The sequence below is a fragment of the Temnothorax curvispinosus genome, unplaced genomic scaffold (genome assembly GCF_003070985.1).
Source record: "Temnothorax curvispinosus isolate PA1 unplaced genomic scaffold, ASM307098v1 QBEX01016573.1, whole genome shotgun sequence".
NCBI classification, from domain to species: domain Eukaryota; kingdom Metazoa; phylum Arthropoda; class Insecta; order Hymenoptera; family Formicidae; genus Temnothorax; species Temnothorax curvispinosus.
Window position 1 is genome coordinate 20,510 of NW_020226353.1, and position 18,232 is coordinate 38,741.

The 18,232-nt window shown below is 41.1% G+C and overlaps 1 protein-coding gene and 1 non-coding gene across 2 annotated transcripts in view; one reads left to right on the forward strand and one right to left on the reverse strand.

The window, feature by feature from the left end:
- LOC112466804 (circadian locomoter output cycles protein kaput-like) overlaps positions 1–18,232 on the reverse strand; it is a 33,038-nt gene that overhangs the window by 3,678 nt on the left and 11,128 nt on the right. The window contains exons 2-6 of the mRNA XM_025035128.1: positions 4,341–4,550; positions 1,945–2,239; positions 1,493–1,634; positions 954–1,421; positions 18–768 (exon numbers count right to left, since the gene is read on the reverse strand). Of these exons, the coding sequence (XP_024890896.1) occupies positions 18–768; positions 954–1,421; positions 1,493–1,634; positions 1,945–2,239; positions 4,341–4,478 (1,794 nt within the window). The 5' untranslated portion in view covers positions 4,479–4,550. The remainder of the gene's footprint in view (positions 1–17; positions 769–953; positions 1,422–1,492; positions 1,635–1,944; positions 2,240–4,340; positions 4,551–18,232) is intronic.
- Trnam-cau lies at positions 6,237–6,308 on the forward strand. The gene has a single exon. It is a non-coding gene; the product is annotated as a tRNA-Met (tRNA).

Below are 18,232 nucleotides of genomic sequence, written 5' to 3' on the forward strand. Positions count from 1 at the left end.
TGCTGTTGCTGTTGCTGTTGCTGTTGCTGTTGCTGTTGCTGTTGCTGCTGCTGCTGCTGCTGTTGAGATTGTTGCGTTTTGTTGTTTCTTGGCGGACTTGGCGCAGTCACTTGTTGATCCGTCGGGGAGGTTTGTCGCCATTTGCAGTCCCCGTTCATGGAGTTCATCTCCGCGAGCGACTTGAGCGGATCGCCGGTGGTGTTGGTCGAGTGCGTGGACGAGTGGGTCGAATGCGGCGTCGGGGGACTGTAGCTGCCGTTGTTTCTGGGCGGTGTGCGTGACGGCGGCGCGCCCCACATCAACACGGTTTGTCGCGGCGCCTCGGCATTGCTGTACACCTCGGTTTTTACGTCCTCGATTTTCGGCGTCAGCATACCGTTGGCCGCGCTGGTCACCGGCGAGCTCCCGGCGGAATTGCTGGATGACGCGCCACCCTCCAGAGAGTGCCTGCTCCCGGCGCGCACCGCATTCATATCGGTTGTCGTTGGATGCATCGTGGACACGCTCGCCACGGGACTGGCGGCGTAGGGTGAACCGCTGACGCTTCCGGGGTGTCTCGTCTCCACATAGCTGTATTTGGGCGACTCGCCACTACCGAGTTGCTGGCAGTAGAGCTTCTCCTCCGTCTTACTGGTCAGCTGATGGGTCTCGTACGTAGGCAACGACACGTCGATGAAGCCATTATACGCGGTGCCGGTGTGATATTCCGGATAATATGAGCCCAACGGCCTGTATTGAAACAGGTTCTCCGTCGCAGCTGTGAGATACCTATGTAAAAAAAAAAGATTTAGCTGCAATGTAAAGTTCTTTGTCGATGTGTATCTTCTTTTTCATTATACATTCGCGTTTTCATATATATATAGCGATTAATGCACGGTCTTGTGGATTGATGTTTGAAGTGGTTTAATTTAAATCTCGAAATGTTTAAGATTAGATACTCTCAGTCACCTCACCTGTTATCTAACGCGCTCGCTGAATAGAGGGTCTGATGATAGTTGCCCGTGTGACCGATGTAAGTCGTCAGGGATGGATCGGTGCTCGCCGCCACCGCTGTGGGCGGGTACGGTGTCGGGTACATGGTGTTCAAATTACTGTACGCCGCAGCGACCGCGGCCGCCGTGCTGGTATCCGCCGCGAGATAATCCACGGACGCGACTGTGGGAGTCACCGGTGGCGAGACCGACGACTGAGCGGAGAGTTTGGTGCGCTTGCGTGTGCACGTTGTGAGGAAATCCCGCAACTGCGTCTTATATCGCCTGTTCACTCTCTGGGGCGCCGGTTGCGCCGGTAACGTCGGCGTCATGACCGACCCCGTCAGGGTATCGCTGTCCGAGAAGTAGCTGTTGGTCAAGCCGGCGTCCAGATAGCTCACCTTAAAGTCCATCGTACGTTTACCGAGCAGGTCTCTACCTTCCTCTTCCCTGAAATGTGAATTAATTGTATCGCTGCCCTCGCTCGTCTCGGCGTAACCGAACGTAACGCTGAAACTTACATGAGAGGTCGATGAGTACTCAGCACGAAATCTGGTTTCGAGTTTTTGTAGACCAGCCTGGAGCTAGTCTGCAACCACTGCCATCCGCCGTCCTTCGTTTGAAATCTGTAGGCTATCATGCCTGATGCACCGGTTTTTAATACTAAAAAAAGAAAAAAAAATAGATTAAAATTGTACCAATATTTGCTAATATCTAATTTCGTAAGATAATTCGATGTCGCTTCGGCAAAATCAGCTTTGCTATCAACGAAATTTTAACATCATCAAAATATTGTATAAAATAATTGCAGGTAATACCTAATATTAATTCGCTTTTAGTTACATTTCGTATATTTTATAATTATTATTGATTAAGAACAAAGGAAATATTTATTCAAGAGTGGATTTTTTTATTTTTTGCCGTTCTTTAGATAAAGTTATTTTAGCCGCGATAAATATAAAAATGGACTTACATTCTTGATGTGCGCTGGCAACGTAGGCCAGATCGTCATAATGGACTAGATCGTAGCCACCAAGATTCGTTATTTCCGCATCGGAATACCCTAGGAGCATTTTTCCTTTTTGATCCATCGTCACGAGCGCGAGATCCAGCTTGTGTTTGCTCTTAAACATCACTTCCTTCTGCGGCACCTCCAGGAGCGATGGCGGCCCAAACGGTGTGCACAGGGCGAACAGGGCCAGCGGTGGCTCTTCCGTCTTCCGGTTCTGGCCGTGAAGTACTTTAACTCGGCCCCTGATGTCGAGACGCTGCAATAAATAATTCGTAGTGTCTATAAAGTGATGACAAAAAATATCGTACAACTAAATTTTGTTGCACAAAAAACCGTGATTGCTTGGTGCAGAAATATCGTTATAGATATCCATTGAATTTCACTCGTTTTGAGCGATATTTAATTCTTCAACTTTTAGAGAGTATTACGTATAATATTTTATTATATGATATTCTTGGAGTGCTCGTAGTTTCATTATAGAACGCAACATCCGCAAGTGACAGATCGAAGACGCCCGTGGCGCTCTTCTAACAGGAGAGGATCTCACGTAGATGGAGCGGTCGCAAAAAACGGCAGAAGCACACGGTAGCTAGGTACGTCCCGTCCCGTCGTGAAGGATGCCGCCAAGGGCAGGTCCCGTGGAGGAGGTGGTGGTGGCGGTGCGCCTCCACGCGCCGTAAACTCTTTTACGATTACAGTTTCATTTTCATAAACGTCAAAGCGGCGCCGTTTTTGTCGAACTTTTGCGAGAACTTGGCGCGGCGCGGAACTCGCTCCTCTCGCTCTCTCTCGCGCGCGCGCCCCGCGTCCTTTACCCAGGATAATACCGCCGTCCGGCCGCGTTCGACACCGAGGTATACCTGCGCGCGTCCACGGTGTGTTTGCCGTAAGATAATTAGTGTTTTGCCGCGTCTTCGTACGTACTCCGGCTGCCCGACCTTCCCTTCCTTTTCCCTCGTCTCCGTCCTCTCTTTCCCTCCCTCCCGTCTCGTCCGGGGAGAACCTGGTTTTGTTTGGCCCTTGATTTATACCTTTTCTTGAACGCCGTCGGGACAACGGTACCAACGATGGACAGCTCGGCCGTCCGGACGAATTATCGTTTCAATCTTCGCCGCGCGCTGTCACGGTTCATTGGCTGGGTCTATGATTATACACGTCCAGCTTTTACGCGGGGAATATCGGCCTCACGGCCTAGATTTAAGGCCGTTGACGTAAGCGCTGTTCAAAATTCATCCGGGAATATTCAGGAAATCTGTCGAGCACCGGGTGCTTCGCCAGGAATGATCGTTGCGAGAGAACGAGAGCCAATCTGACGCGCCACATTTCATCGTACAAACCAAGCGACATGGGTCGCTTTAGTGAAAGTTGTTGATACTCGATAAAACAACGTTTAAGTTGGCGACACACACCTATAGTGTTATCATATATAAAAATTATAATGTAATTCGATTGTATTGACGTGCGTCCGATGTCCCGCGAAAATTACGAAGAGATTGTTGAAACCGATACTTCGTGGACAACAATTTAACACATTCCTACGCGGTTTCAGCTCGATGGATAGTAGGTCGAGAGGGTAAGTAGGAAACAACCCGGGAGAGAGGATCTGGAAGAGGAGATGGACGGGGAAAAAAAGCAATTACGCGAGAGAGCGGGAGAGCATGTGGCGGTGTTATGGAACGGAGAAGAGAGTTCGCTCCTCTTCCCTTTACGACAGTGAAATTATTAATTACTGTTTTGTATGCCGGCACGTCGCTTTTGGGAACCGTGAAGGAACGTCGTCCTGATGGCTCCTACCTGGCTTGGTCCTTGCCTGTGGTAGCCAGCGCGCATGCCATTTGTTGTAATTACGTGGCGCATTTGCCGCAAAGATTTCGAGATCGTTTACGTGCTTTCACGAAGGAGTGCCCGAGATAGGATTAGAACCTCTCGGTTCCCAAACAAACGCAAATATACCTTAAGAAATAAATTCATGTCGAATAAATTGTTTAGATTACATATTGATATGGTCATTAATAAATTTTAAATAATTTTTTACTCTTGAAAAAAATTAAGATATTCGATTCTAATTTCAAGTTTTTAAAGTTATTTAAAAGTTTAATTAAATATAATTCGACTTCAGTTTTAACATGAAGCTACTTAATTTAAAAATTAAAATTAAAAAACTGACAGCCCATTGAATTTATAATAAATCAGTTTTAATGAAAAAATATCAGGATGATTTCTAATAAATATTATATGTTGAGCATATCTCGAAAATCCGTTTTCGTCGCTCTGAATTGTGTGCGTTAGTGCGGTTAAAAATGTAACATACGCAAAAGTACAAGCGATGCGGCATTAAGCAGCGTAGGTATACGTACCAGAAAACCGGATGTATTGTCGAGAAGACAACGGAAGCGAACCGTGAAGCTACGTTCGAGCAGATGACAATGCTGGGACGAGAGTGCGTCGTGTAACGGCAGGCTTGCACTTTCGGCAGGCAGGAAAGAATTCCACATTAATTGCCGTTGCAATTCCTCCCGGTCTTCACTGTGCACCAGTTCGTATACACTCTGGTGGACGATGTCAGACTAGAAAAAAGGAAGGAGACAGATTTTGTTAGCGGATTTATTTATCATTGTCTGTTTTTCAATATTTAGCCAGTGCACGCTTTATGTTTGCAGTGTTTTGCTTTCTAAGTCATATCTCTTTTCAATTTAATTAACATTTTTTCCTCTTTTCAATAAATTTCTCTTTTATCTCTTAATATTTTTCGTACACTGCAAATATAATAAAAATGAATAAATTCTGCAATGAATACCATAATTAATTTTTTTTATCCATCTTAATTTATTTTTTCTTTAGAATATTTTTGTAACTTTTATTATATCTATTCACTTTGTGTGATTTATTTTGCCTACTACTGTAATTTGTACTTTTACGTTTCTGAAGAGAATCCAATTGTACGAAACATAAAAATAGATTCACACCATGTGATTACGCACATTTCGTTTACTATAAATCACCAAATATTACGTAATTTTTTTTATCAACAAAACACGTCTGCGAAACCGAACGGGTGATACATATATCACGAAGATTTGTGGCCGACGTCGAAAATAATAAAAACAAAACGTGAGATTCGCTTATCCGCGACACGCGCAATACAGATTTTATTGCGTCCATACATAATTAATGCTCGTTTATTCGCAGTTTAGATACCGGCTATAAAACGAGTTAATAATAGTGCTCGCGTTCTTTGCCTCGCGGGCACCTGACATTCGCGTTTATCCAATCTAAGAATTCGTGCATACATTCTATCGTGTGTCACGAACGTGCGCGAACTCCGGGCCATTATTTACGATTAACTCTTCGACTACCGTTTTCCTCGCGTCAATCCTCGTCGCAATCTCGTTTACGTTGCCTTTGTACCACGGAGGACCACGGTGCGTAGAAAGATTGCTACATGACGATCAGACTTGTCTAAACTCCAAGTAAGCCAAGACGGGTTTCCGCGTTGTTTATATTTGCGAAATATATCGACCCGTTTCCGTGTCAAAATGATCACTTTTGAAACAGAGGAAACGATTTTAATCAGCTTGGAATAATTACAGTCCAGAAAATTGAAAGGCCAAAGAGTCATAGGGTTTAAAAAATTTGCGACATCTTCGGAGATTATATATTCTTTTAAACATTAAATTTAGAAATTTTATGAATTAAAAAAACTTATATAAGTAATGATAAAAATAATCATAGATAATAGAAAATTGTATTAAAAATTCTTATTTAAAATAATCATTTTCGAGGCAAAAGAAACGGCTGGAATTTAATTAGCTTGAAATTTATTGCAATTCAAGAAATTTATGACCAAAGTATTGCATAAAGATTTGCATGTCTTCAGAGATATGCTGTCTTAAATATTAATTTTTTTAAATTTTATAAATTTAAAAAAGAGAACTTATGCATATGCATATAAATATATAAAAGTAATAAAAAAAAACATGTATATAAAAATATTACAGGTAATGTAAAAAATTTTACTTAAAAACGTGCAAATTTAATTAATATTTTGTATGTAGTATGTACTAATTGTACCACATATAAATATAATATCTGTATTTTTTATATGGTACATTTTAATCTTTTTAAAGCAAGATAATATATATGTTAAGGTGTTTCTGCAATAATAGCAGTGGCACAACTATAAATTGCATTTCTGATAGAATTTAACTACGATAAACATGGAACTTTAAGTTTTAAGGCTGTTCAACCGTATTAGCAGAGTGGCGCAGTGGAAGCGTGCTGGGCCCATAACCCAGAGGTCCGTGGATCGAAACCACGCTCTGCTAATTTTTTTTTTTTTTTTTTTTTTTTAATATATATATATATAAATTTAAGCCAAAAATATATATAGTTTGTAGATAAATATATTCATAAATATATTATTGTAGAATGTAATTTAATGATTTTTGCAGGCGTAAGAAGAGCATTACTTGTTATCATATATCGTGATGTAAATTTTAATTCTGCGATTTCTACAGAATTTCCGCTTGTTGTGTTGAGAGAATAAACTAAGTGTATCAGCAAAATATCAGCAAAAATGTCAACTTGCTGAAAATTTTTTAATTTAGAAATTCATTAGATTGTTAATTACGAACTAAAAATCTTTTGTATCTATTTCAACAAAATAATTTGATCACTCTTTTTTCACTCAACAACATATTTTGTTAATAATTATTTTTAATGAAATTTTCAATAAATAAAACCTAGATGTTTCAAAGAGAGTATGGAGAGAAGATTGTTAACAAACATCGTAAAAGCTCTATAAAGCACCGAACCGTAATAATAGTATCTCTAGGATCCTCGGGTCGCAACCGGGTGTTTCGCGCGGCATTGGCGATCAATGCCGTCACACAGAATTACATAACAATTTCAAGCGGAAAAACATGAGAAGTGGCAAGCACGATCAATGCTCTCTTTCTCTCTCTTTCGCATCGTTGTCGTCGTTGTTACTGTCTCGCAAATTCTCGCTTATGACCAGCAGCAGCAACAGCAACAAACGCGACGGGGAGCGTGGCTAAACATGGAAGTCGTGAGATCGCGGCGCCGCTGATATACCTAGGCACGAACGTACGTAGGTAGAGGTATAATACACCCGCTGGTCATGTACACGGGAGAGATACAACGCGGGTCCGGCGTTAGAAACGTAGCTCTGGTAGCCGAGGGAAGTCGCCTCTCTCGTATCGTACTCTCTACCCGCGTGATTTATTATATTATTCGCTGGCGAGTGCGAGCACCCAAGCTGACAGCCGTGACCAGGTAATGGCCGATGGAGAGAGAGTCAATTCGATCTGTTGGAGAACTCACGGCCTAGAGCTGAACTCGGCCAGAGGTTTGGATGCGTGTGCACAGCGCCGATTATCGGATTAAAAGTCATGCGCGTTACACCACCTCGACCTGGCCAAGATCGCTTCATTATCAGTCCTGTTACGTAAAGTAATAAGTATATCCTTGAACACCTATATCTATACGTCATGTAAGATGCTCTTCGCAGCGAGCGCGATGCGTCTTGTATATACATTTTGTATTTATATTTTTTGGAGAAAGACAAATAGAGGGTGCCTAGTTTACAATACATTTATAATTTTTATAATTTATTGCTCGCAGTAAATGAAATTTTTCTAATTTAATATGTCCTAATAAATGACATTTTTATAATTTAATATTTATAATAAATTTAATGTATAAAATATATGTGCATTAAATTTGTATTAAATTATGTTTGTTATTTTATATATAAAATTTAATACAAACATAAGCACTATCTTCCTAATAACTACAATGTACTAATATTTACATTACTGTCCGAATATTTATGTTATACTTTCTGTCTTAAAATTAGCAAGGGCGATACTCTGACGAGCGACGGGACAGCAGCATAACACATCGAACGCGCGTCCTATCAATTTCTATTACAGTTCTTCGTGAGCCGCGTGGAGCTACGTGGCGTAGAAAATTGTACTTCTTCCGTGCGCGGACTCATTGCTCTCGCCGGAGACTAGTCCCGGATTAATTATGCGCGATAAAGTGCGTCGAACACGTGTAGCTACATGTGCCGTACGCGAGCCAGTGTCGCGGTACGCGACGTCACGGCCGATCAGATATTTTCTGAAATAATGCCGCTCGGTTTTGCCGAGTACATCCCACGTCCGAGGATGAGGCCTCTTCCTGTTTTTGCCCCCACGTGTCATCCCCGACGCTCGGTTGCAGTTCAGTTTATACCTCTTGGGTCGATATGGAGAAAATTACTATGGATCTGGGATCTGCTGTGTCCGTAATATATCACTGTAATGGGCGATGTATCAACTTGATGGGTTTATGCAATGTCATTAAAATTACCGCAATAATGTAATAATTGTAATTTAATTGTTACAATGAATGCGCTGTCATGATTTTAATTCGCAAAGGTATTCAGAAGATTACGACATGGATGGTGCTTCAAAGCACCAAAAGACTTACAGAATACATATTTATATTCCCAACATTTATTCCTACCGTTGAGAAGCTTGGCTGTTTTATATCGAAAATTATGACACAGTCGACCATTTGGCATGCCTTTCATCACGATTTAATAACGAGATAATATATATTAATATCATCACCCTATCCGCAAGTTTATTAATTCATTAACGACTCGCGCGCTCTGACTTGAGTCCCGAGTAAGGGCCAAAGCACATATGACAGTCGTAGTCGTGGACGTAAGTAACGCACAAGCTTTGGCGTATCCTGATCTATCAGGTCGGGGTCTACGACCGTCGTATATCGCTACGCCATGTTATGTGCTTTGGCCCTAAGTACGACAACATTCGCGTCGCAAGCGCAAGTTACATATCTCGTATACACGGTGGATCATAATCGTCAAGATACGGGCGCCTAAGAACGTTCGATATCGACAGCGAGAGCGCAATTTCATCGCGAGACGTTTCCCGGTGCATTCACGCCGATCGTAAAACTCCGAATCCCAATAAATATGATGAGGGGGTGAGGGGGAGAAGAAATTCCCGACGAAACCCGCAGGTAAGCTGGGGAAAGATAGGAGTCCCCTGCGAGGAGATGAGAGAGAAAAAGAGAGAGAAAGAGAGAGACGAGTCCTGGCTCGCCGTGAGAGCCAATGAATTAGAGCGCGGACCGTTTTCCTTCTTCTTCTTCTCCTTCTTTTTCCTCCTTTTCTTCTTCCTCCACCTCCCTCTCTAGTCGCAACCCCGCTGCGATTGCGCGAGAGCCGCTCTAATTTTAATTAAAGATTACACACGATTTCCGTGGTAATCGCCGTTCGTACCTCGTATCCCGAACATACAGTGGACGTGTAATTGCACCAGCCGTGTATTCCACCTTCGTCTTGGTGCCCCTTCATTCCCGCACGCATATGTATATAGCAGGAACGAGAATAAACCCCACTTGTAATTCTCATTGATGCGTACGACGCGGTCGATTATTTTCTGCGCGCCGCGGCCGTTAGAACGCGCTTGTTTATCTCGCAATTGCACTCGGCAGAATTTTATCAATAGACAGAACTTATAATCTTTTCGAACGAATAATACTCGCTATTTATTAAAGAAATGATCTACCTTCTTTTATGACATGTAATTACAGATATTCAAATATTTTTAGAAATTTTTATGGGCAATTTTTAATGGGCACATAATATTAATTAAGATTGCGGTGATATAAGTTCTCTAACCTTATTAAAATAAACAAGATAAATAATTATAATCATTAGACAGAAGCTTGATACATAGATAAATTGTTTTATAGAATAGAAATTAAAATAAAGCAAGTTGTTGTTGTTTGTAGAATACTTTTATTTAAAAATTTTTTTTTTAAGATAAAAATATTTATATTACAATATTATTTTAAGATAAAAAGACAAAAATTTCTGATTGGTGAATTAAACTTCAAGAACACAAGCAGACAAAAAGATTTTACTATTCCAATTGTTCAACTTCAATGAGTAAATTCTTTGATTAATATTCAGATATCAAGATATTTAATAATATGTAAGAAATTTGTAAGAAAGGGGAGACAGATTGACGAAATTAAGCTTGGTTCTACAAATAATTTATACTTCAATGTTGCTGAAGAATATATATACAGAAATGCATTTCCTGTCACACGCAAACGTAATCGAATCTCATTGCGACTGAATAAATTCTTTACGTTTATCCGTGTGCTATTTATTATAATTGGAATGAATAACCAATTCGTTATTTATTGTGCCATTGTTCATTGATTGCTGTTATTATACGCCGCCCATTTAGTACAGAGAAAAGGATAGCGCGCGGAGCGTAGAGTTTTCTGGGATACGTTGTTTTGCATAACGTAGTCGAGGTCAGGCGGTGTATTTTTAACCCTTTAACCACACAGTATGCATCGTCGGCCGCGCGCTGTTACATTTGATTCTAATAGCACGTTTCGCCAAAATACTTCGACAATTCAACAATTGCGTCTCCCGATGCGACGCATAAACGAGAACGTTGGCAAATAACGTCGCGCAATGTAACGCCTACTGTAATATCTCGAAGCGATTCCGCGGTAATATACGAGTCCAGCTCTTAAAATCGTCGATCGATAGAGGGCAAGCCGAAGTGTAAATTGCCCTTAACGCCACCGCGGCCGCTTTATAAACGGCCCGCAATTACATCTTACGTCGTAATAGTTTGTCGTCACGTACCAACGCATAATAGGCCTCCAATCTGGGCGATCGCTCTCGTTAAGTGGCCTAATCACAAATTATATTTTAATCGCCGGTCGATACGGAGCGCCCTCCGCCACCGCGGCCGCCACCTCCCCCCCTCCCGCCTCCCCCCGCCACCCTCCAGGGTCGACTTGACGAGGATATAATTGCACGCTCACGTGCCCGTGCTTCTTACGCAAATTATAACCGGACTCTGTGTCAACCGTCGCTGACAAACGTCGGAGGACGGCCCCAAGAAACTCTCTGATTCGTATCACACGAATAATCAATGTAATTCCATCCCCCCGCCCTGCTCGCTTTCTCGGCCGTTAATGCCATTACGTTTTCTTGGAAGCGCGTTTCAGCAAATTGCAAAAGCCCACCCGTTATCGATACATATTAAACATTCCCGAACGATATCAGCTGCTAGTCCTTCGCCGTAACCTCCTCTCCGCGCGACGGAGACGAACGTAATTTACACGTGTGATACGTTAATGCGATTGCTCGTACATTCAAGGGCGTTTCAGCGTGTAGGGCGCTTCTCTTTTTTTTTAGGCCGTAATTACTATATTTAATTACATACTATGGATAGGATGTACACCTCTGGCTAATATATTATATATATATATATATTTTTTACGATTTTAGGCTGATGTCATTATGATGTTAATAAAAAAATAACAGTTTCTTCTTTACCATTTAATAAATTTTAACAATTATTTCTTTTTTCCAAATATTTTACTTGTTCAACACTGAGAAAAAGGTTTCTTTGGACCAAATAAGGCTCGTTAACAGATAATAAATGCATGGTTGGATACGGCGAATCGAATATTTTGTTGAATCAATTGAATATTTCTTAATTAAAGGAATATAATTGCTCAATGCTGCGCAGTGCGCGGCGAGAGGGTTCGGCTCGCGCTCGCTACGCGGCGCATCGCCGGTATTTTCACTCGAAATTAAGATTCAACATCGACCCCTATATCTAGGAACAGCTCGACAGGGTTTCTCCAGTGTTCTCAAGTTTGCTCGTGGCGGGCGGCTGACCGCCACAGCCTATAGCAACTTATGTTTTTCTCTACCTTGCTTTTTATATCCACGACTACAACAGACGTCTTGTTCTTTGCCATCAACCATATTCTTGATAAAATATAATCGGATAAGATTTAATATTGGATCAACCGTCTATAAATTAACAAACGGAATTTTTGGATCAGATGTTTTTCAATTTTTGGATCGGATAACTTTGCAACTAGATATAATTTTGTGCCAAACTTATATTCCTTAACTATTAAGAAATATTCAATTGATGCAAAAAGATATTCGTTCGTGCCAATATCAGATTCATTAACTATTAAAGTACATTAATTTGGGACAACAGAATATTCACTATTATCACAAACCAACGATTGCATTGATTCAACAAAATATTCGATTCGCCGTATCCAACCATGAGCCTTATTTGGTCCAAAGAAACCTTTTCTCAGTGAAAGAATGGGTACACTGAGTATCTACCATGAAGAATTTCAGCGCGTCAATATCGCAATATGCGTATCCTCCAAATGTGTTTCAACACCCAGCTTGATCGCGGCAACTTTTTTCTCCTTTATCTTACCTACTCAAATTTATGAGGGAACGCAGCACATAGAACACGCAAAAAGTTATTCAATTCTGCAGCGAATACAACATTAGCTTCGCGATATTAGCGAAATAATTACTGCAGATATCCTTCCGATCGACTTATTGTTAGCTGAGTTAGGGCCCGAACACACTTTTTCGTAACAGTAACAGTAGGATTTCGACCAATCGTGTTACTCGATTCGGGAACGTACGGCCGTACGTTTTCGAATCGAGCAACGCGATTGGTCGAAATCCTACTGTTACTGTTACAAAAAAGTGTGTGTGGCCAGCTTTAATCATGTGCAACCGAATCAGTATTACGCTGAGTTGCAGGTATCGAGCGTGTAAATTATATAGCATCGTAGCGCCGACTATACGCGCCGCCATTGTCTACGTTTTAAATGAACGTACTTGATCGCGATACAACGGGCAAATTTAATACCTTTATCGCGGAACCTTTAGAAAAAAAAAGACGAAAGCGTCTGGCGCTTCTCACCCAGGATTTAATTACCTGTGACAATATAATAAGGCCTGATATGATCGTAGCTAACGCATTGCGTAACGTGTTGTTAATATTGAATTTTTCATCGTATAATATTCGCGTGCGATATGTAATGCGAAATAATTACGAAGCATTTTAATTACACAACCTGAATTAAGGTATATACGCGTGTCATATTATCTCTGAATTTACACAGATAATGGCGAGCTTATATTATCATTAAGAGATGCGACAAATTTTCAAAGTGGACATTTAAATATAACAGTCAACATTATGTATTAAAAGTTACATATATCGCAATATTAATATGAACGAGATGAGTGGACAAGTAAATTTGGAATTTGCTATAAACGTGACAATGACAAGCGCATGTTTTTCAATTCGGTGACAGACGATCTGATGCAGCAATATTGCTGCACCTCGTATGCAATTTTATTGCGTAATTAGCTCGAGATTGCGCTAATTAAAGCTCCGGCTTACGCCAATTAAAGTCTCTGGAAATCTACCGCTGGTTTGAAGCGAGATGAATTGCCTTATTCCTACATTAGGAATTATTCATCTACCTTAATAGCGCTAATAACATACAAAACGCGTAGCTTTGTAATTGCATTTTTTTCTTAATCGCTTGTTGTTCCTTAAGTAACTGCGATATTTGGGATGCTTAGAGTAATCGTTCTTTCCTGTCTTTAGAGCATTCGCGATGTTCGGCGCAAATGCCCGACCTTGGATTTCAAAGGCGTATAAATTTGCATCGGTAATATTGGTTAATAGCCAATCGAATATCCATTCTAATAAAAATACATTCCATTTTATGAATCCATAGACATTCCGACAGGAAATGGCCTTCAACAGTATCCACACAATAACATCGTTATGCAAATATTTGAGCTATTTATCCGTATCAGATCTAGACAATTTACAATATTAATTTAATACGATTTGAGAGAAATAAATATGCAAATTTTAAAATATATTTTTCAGTAATATATTAGTTCAGTAATAAAATATATACTTACGTAAATGACGTAATTCTAATATTTATTTCTATAAATTTCGCTTTTGAATTTAGACATTTCATAGATTTATTCGATTCTCTGTCTCTTCTTTTCTTTCACTGCGCGCCCGAGCATCGTTTATCTCTTTTTCCAGCTTTTTTTCCGTGCTCACCGGGTACACGCGAGAGAGGCCAGTCGCCAGTCACCGACGGACAGCGCGGCGGCGCGACGGCGGCCACGATCCGGTAAGGTCCGTCCGTAATGTCCGTATAACGTTTGTTACCATTGCTCGTTTAAATAATCTCGAAACATGCGTCCACAGACGAGAGAGAGAGAGAGAGAGAGAGAGGGAGAGGGAGAGCGGGGAGAGAGGCCCCGCGCGCTCGTGCGCGGTCACGGATGGCTTTACGATCGGCCCTCGTCGTTAATTAAGAGCTTGTAATTATTTAGTGGTGGACGCTAGCGCACCCCCGCCGGCATCGGCGCGGCCTGGGCTCTTTCCGTCGGCCACAGAGAGAGAGACTTGATTTACATTCCTGCGAAGAATGCGTCGGCCTCGCCTTCCTTCGCTCTATTTTCTTTTTCTACTCTCACAACACCCCCGCGCTCCCTCTCCCTCTCCCTCTCGCACGCCAGCTACGTTCGCCGCAGAACTCGCTCATCGCAGGGCCTCTCCGTCGCTCTTTCCATCACGGGCCGCTCATATCATTTTCGTTTTTCTTACCGTCCCTTGAACCCTCTCGTCGGCTCCTATTTCGCAAACCTGTCGCATCGCGTTGCCTTGGTGACACGATTTTGAGACCGAGATGGACTTCCGAAGCGAAACGCTACCGTGAAAACTATTTTATATTGAATAAGATATAAAATTATATAAAGAATGAGATGTAAATAATATGAAGAATGAATAAAGATGATTCCTAAAACACCTAATTTTTTGAAAAAAGATTTTTCTATAATATTTCTAGAAAAACTTATGTCGCTCGTAGAAGAAAGAATTAATTCACGAACGAATGTTTTATTGAATACACTTTCTTTTACACGAATCGATAACATTTCTAATCTTCAAAATTTCCAAAAGCCTAAAAATTCTCCTGATGTAAAGCAAGCAAGGATTAAATGTGAAAAGTTTTGATGCCGATTTAATTCTTATTGCTATTTGTTTTCCACCACTAAAGTGTATTCTGTCATTTTTAGCAGAGATGGAGATTTTTCGAATAAGAATATGTATCACGATCATTGTGTTTCATAAGATTAGCACAAGAAATATTGTATCTTAACTTAATTAGAATCTAGAAAAGCATGTAAACGTCAGTGTAGATACGTGGAAAGTAAGGACACCGGGATACACCAATGCGTTAACACATGACAGATGATGTTACGAGCGGCACGAGATGCGTGTATCAATCGATTTATGAATTCCTGTCGCGTTCGAGGTTTCCATGTTATATTTTTTATACGATTTTTATTATATATATTTTTTTATCGTGAGATATATCGATCAAGAGCATCGTGTTTATTATAAATCGAGCGTGTTTCACTCTACGGAACGGAATTCAAACACGATCATGAGGCAAAAATGTCGCAACAATGCGCGATATAGAAAAGCGGAAATTATTTCCATAATGTGGAAAATTATATAATCCGATATTTGTAAAACGTATGACGGTTATAGATTATAGTGAAACAAGTGATAAAACACAGTTACTTCTGTGAAATTTAATTGCGGTCGATGAATACTGGGTGCTCGAACGTTAGTAGAGCACGGCGTGATATTGCAGGCTTAAAAACAGTGTCACACTACGACATATTCCGCATCCTTAATTATCAACGTGCCATTTGCATTTTTCAGTAAATACCATGTCAGATGGGCAGGTTTTTGTGTTTCGCAGGGCGGAAACCCCTTCGCTGTCGTTTGTTTCGCATTTCCGTAAGCAGTAACGGACGAGAGTCGAAGGAGCGTTTATATTTTCACATTTCTACCTTCAAATTGCTCCGGGGATAAAATTCAAAGGTAATGACGTAATAAGTTAGCGGATACTCTTCTACGTGCTCTCCGTATATCTACACAGATGTGGAAAACGGTTAACGTGTAGCAACAGCAGTGGATTATAGAGAGTTGTCTTCAGCTATTTCTCGTTTGGTTCTCGCGAGATTCTGCAACCGTCTTTTTCCGACGACACAATCTGAAATGCATACTCTTGCGTATCTGTGATGCAAGAGAGGACTATGAAGAATTATGATAGCACTCACGTATATCGAAATTATATTTGATTATTTAATCTCGTTGTATAGTTATAATATCCGCTTTGATATAGTTGGACTTTTAAAAATATCAAGAATTAAATCTTAATAAATATCTGTAACGATACATTTAATGACTGCATGGGAATGCAGCTTTTGTGTGTGCGTGTGTGATATTTTTTTATTTCCCCAAGGAAAAAACCAGCTCTCTGATAATTTTTTCTCTTGCAGAGAAATATAATCAAATGTAAAGTTGTTTTGAAAATTACACATGAGGGCAAAATCATATTTCTACAGAGAAATATCCAACAAAATATAAAAATATAAAACAATTCACGTTTTTACCTTGGAGTAAGCATAATAATATTACATCGTATGGTATCAATATCTTAATAATAAGAAAAAATTAATATCAAACAATGAGCTAAAAGATAGAGTTAAACAAATTAGATTCAACGCGTAGGACAAGAGAAGAATTAAGTAGTCAGACATTAGGCATTTAAAAAAGTGATAAAAAGCTCGTCTCTCGTAATGGCGAGATTTTGGTTTTGCGAGGTGAGAAGAAGAGAGAGAAAGAAGAAGATGGAGGAAGAGGATGTCACACGGAGGCCTCATGTTATCGATCGTACGTGCCGTATCCTTGCGCGCCGTGACAAACGAGCGGCGCGCCGCGTCACGAGGAGGGCCGCGCTCGCTCGCTCGCCCGTCGAACTTGAAAATCGTTCTCGCGATATTTCAGTGTCACAGCGGAGGCAGGTACCGAGGGTACCGTCGCGGGTGCCCCACCGGTGGTACGTCCGAGCACCGGTACCGTGGCGCAGGGCCACGGCCGGGCCGTTCCCCAACGAAATAAATCCGGTCCGGTGCGGACACCAAGCGGAGCCGCGACGGAAACACGATTCGGTCGCGATCAAAGGGTCCTCCTACAAATTGAAACAAATCAGCCGGGTAATAATAATTAATCCGCGATCGCGCGTTAATAATTCTCGTCCGACCCCGCGACTAGTCTCGACTATACTCCTCCGTTGCGATACGATCGTATTTTGCGACCGGCATCCCGACGCCGACGTCTCGTCAGCGCGAAAACTGACGCAATTTGCGTGTTTCGACACGGATCTATTGGATTATAATTCACGTAATTGCTGCCGTCTTCCTTCTGTTGATCTATATTGTAACGGAATGTGATAGACACCTTAATATGAATTATTATCAATCAAATTGGAAATTATTAATTAAAAGACAATATTTCGACCTACTTAAGTGCTTGTAATAATCTATGAAAAAATATATGTATCTATATAGATAAAAATATATAACGTTTAACGTCTCAACATATATGGGTTAAAGATGAACTATTGTTCAAGTGAAGATAAGAAACTTCACACATGGAATAGGATCTCCATAGACATTAGACTCCATATCGTATTGTGAGCTATATGAGAAAATAAGTACTTTTATTTACTTCTGTCAGATGCTTCTATGAAAAAAGATGATAAAACGTTTCAGAGTCCAAGAGCTACTTTTTTTTCTAATAGTTACACAAAGAGATAGTAAATTTAGACATCTTTGTAATAAATATTAAATAAAAAAGCTATTATACAAAATATTTGAAAAGAAGAGAAAAAGAGGGAAAGAAAAGGGAGAGAGAGAGAGAGAGAGAGAGAGAGAGAGAGAGAGAGAGAGAGAGAGAGAGATGCGCGCATAAACAATAAATTTAATTTTTTCAAACGCTCGCACACTTACCCAGACAGACACACCGTAACATAGGTAAGCGATGGAATATCGCGGCCTCGAAGTTGAGCTCTCAATTACACCAGAGAATTATGAAGCTGCGGTGTTTGACCGATTCAGGCCCCTCCCCGCCCCTCCCTCTCTCGGAACCCTCTTGCGATTCTTTGTGATATCCTTCCTTACGTTATTCCTCTCGGGCCAAGAAACGGGGTGAAAGGCGAAAGTGCTCCGGGGCAGCCCGATTGTGTCTTCATTAGCGACTATTAATTGTCAAAATGTGCCACATAATTCAGTTCGCGCGCGCAACGCCCGCTCTCTCGTTCGGATCGCGCGCGCGCGAGGCCCCGCCGTATATATTTAAGCTTAACGTGCTCAATTGATTCTCGCAGAGAAGCAGAGAGGTAAGAGGGAGAGAAGGGCCCCGGGGCCCTAATCCCTCGGTGAATCATTCGC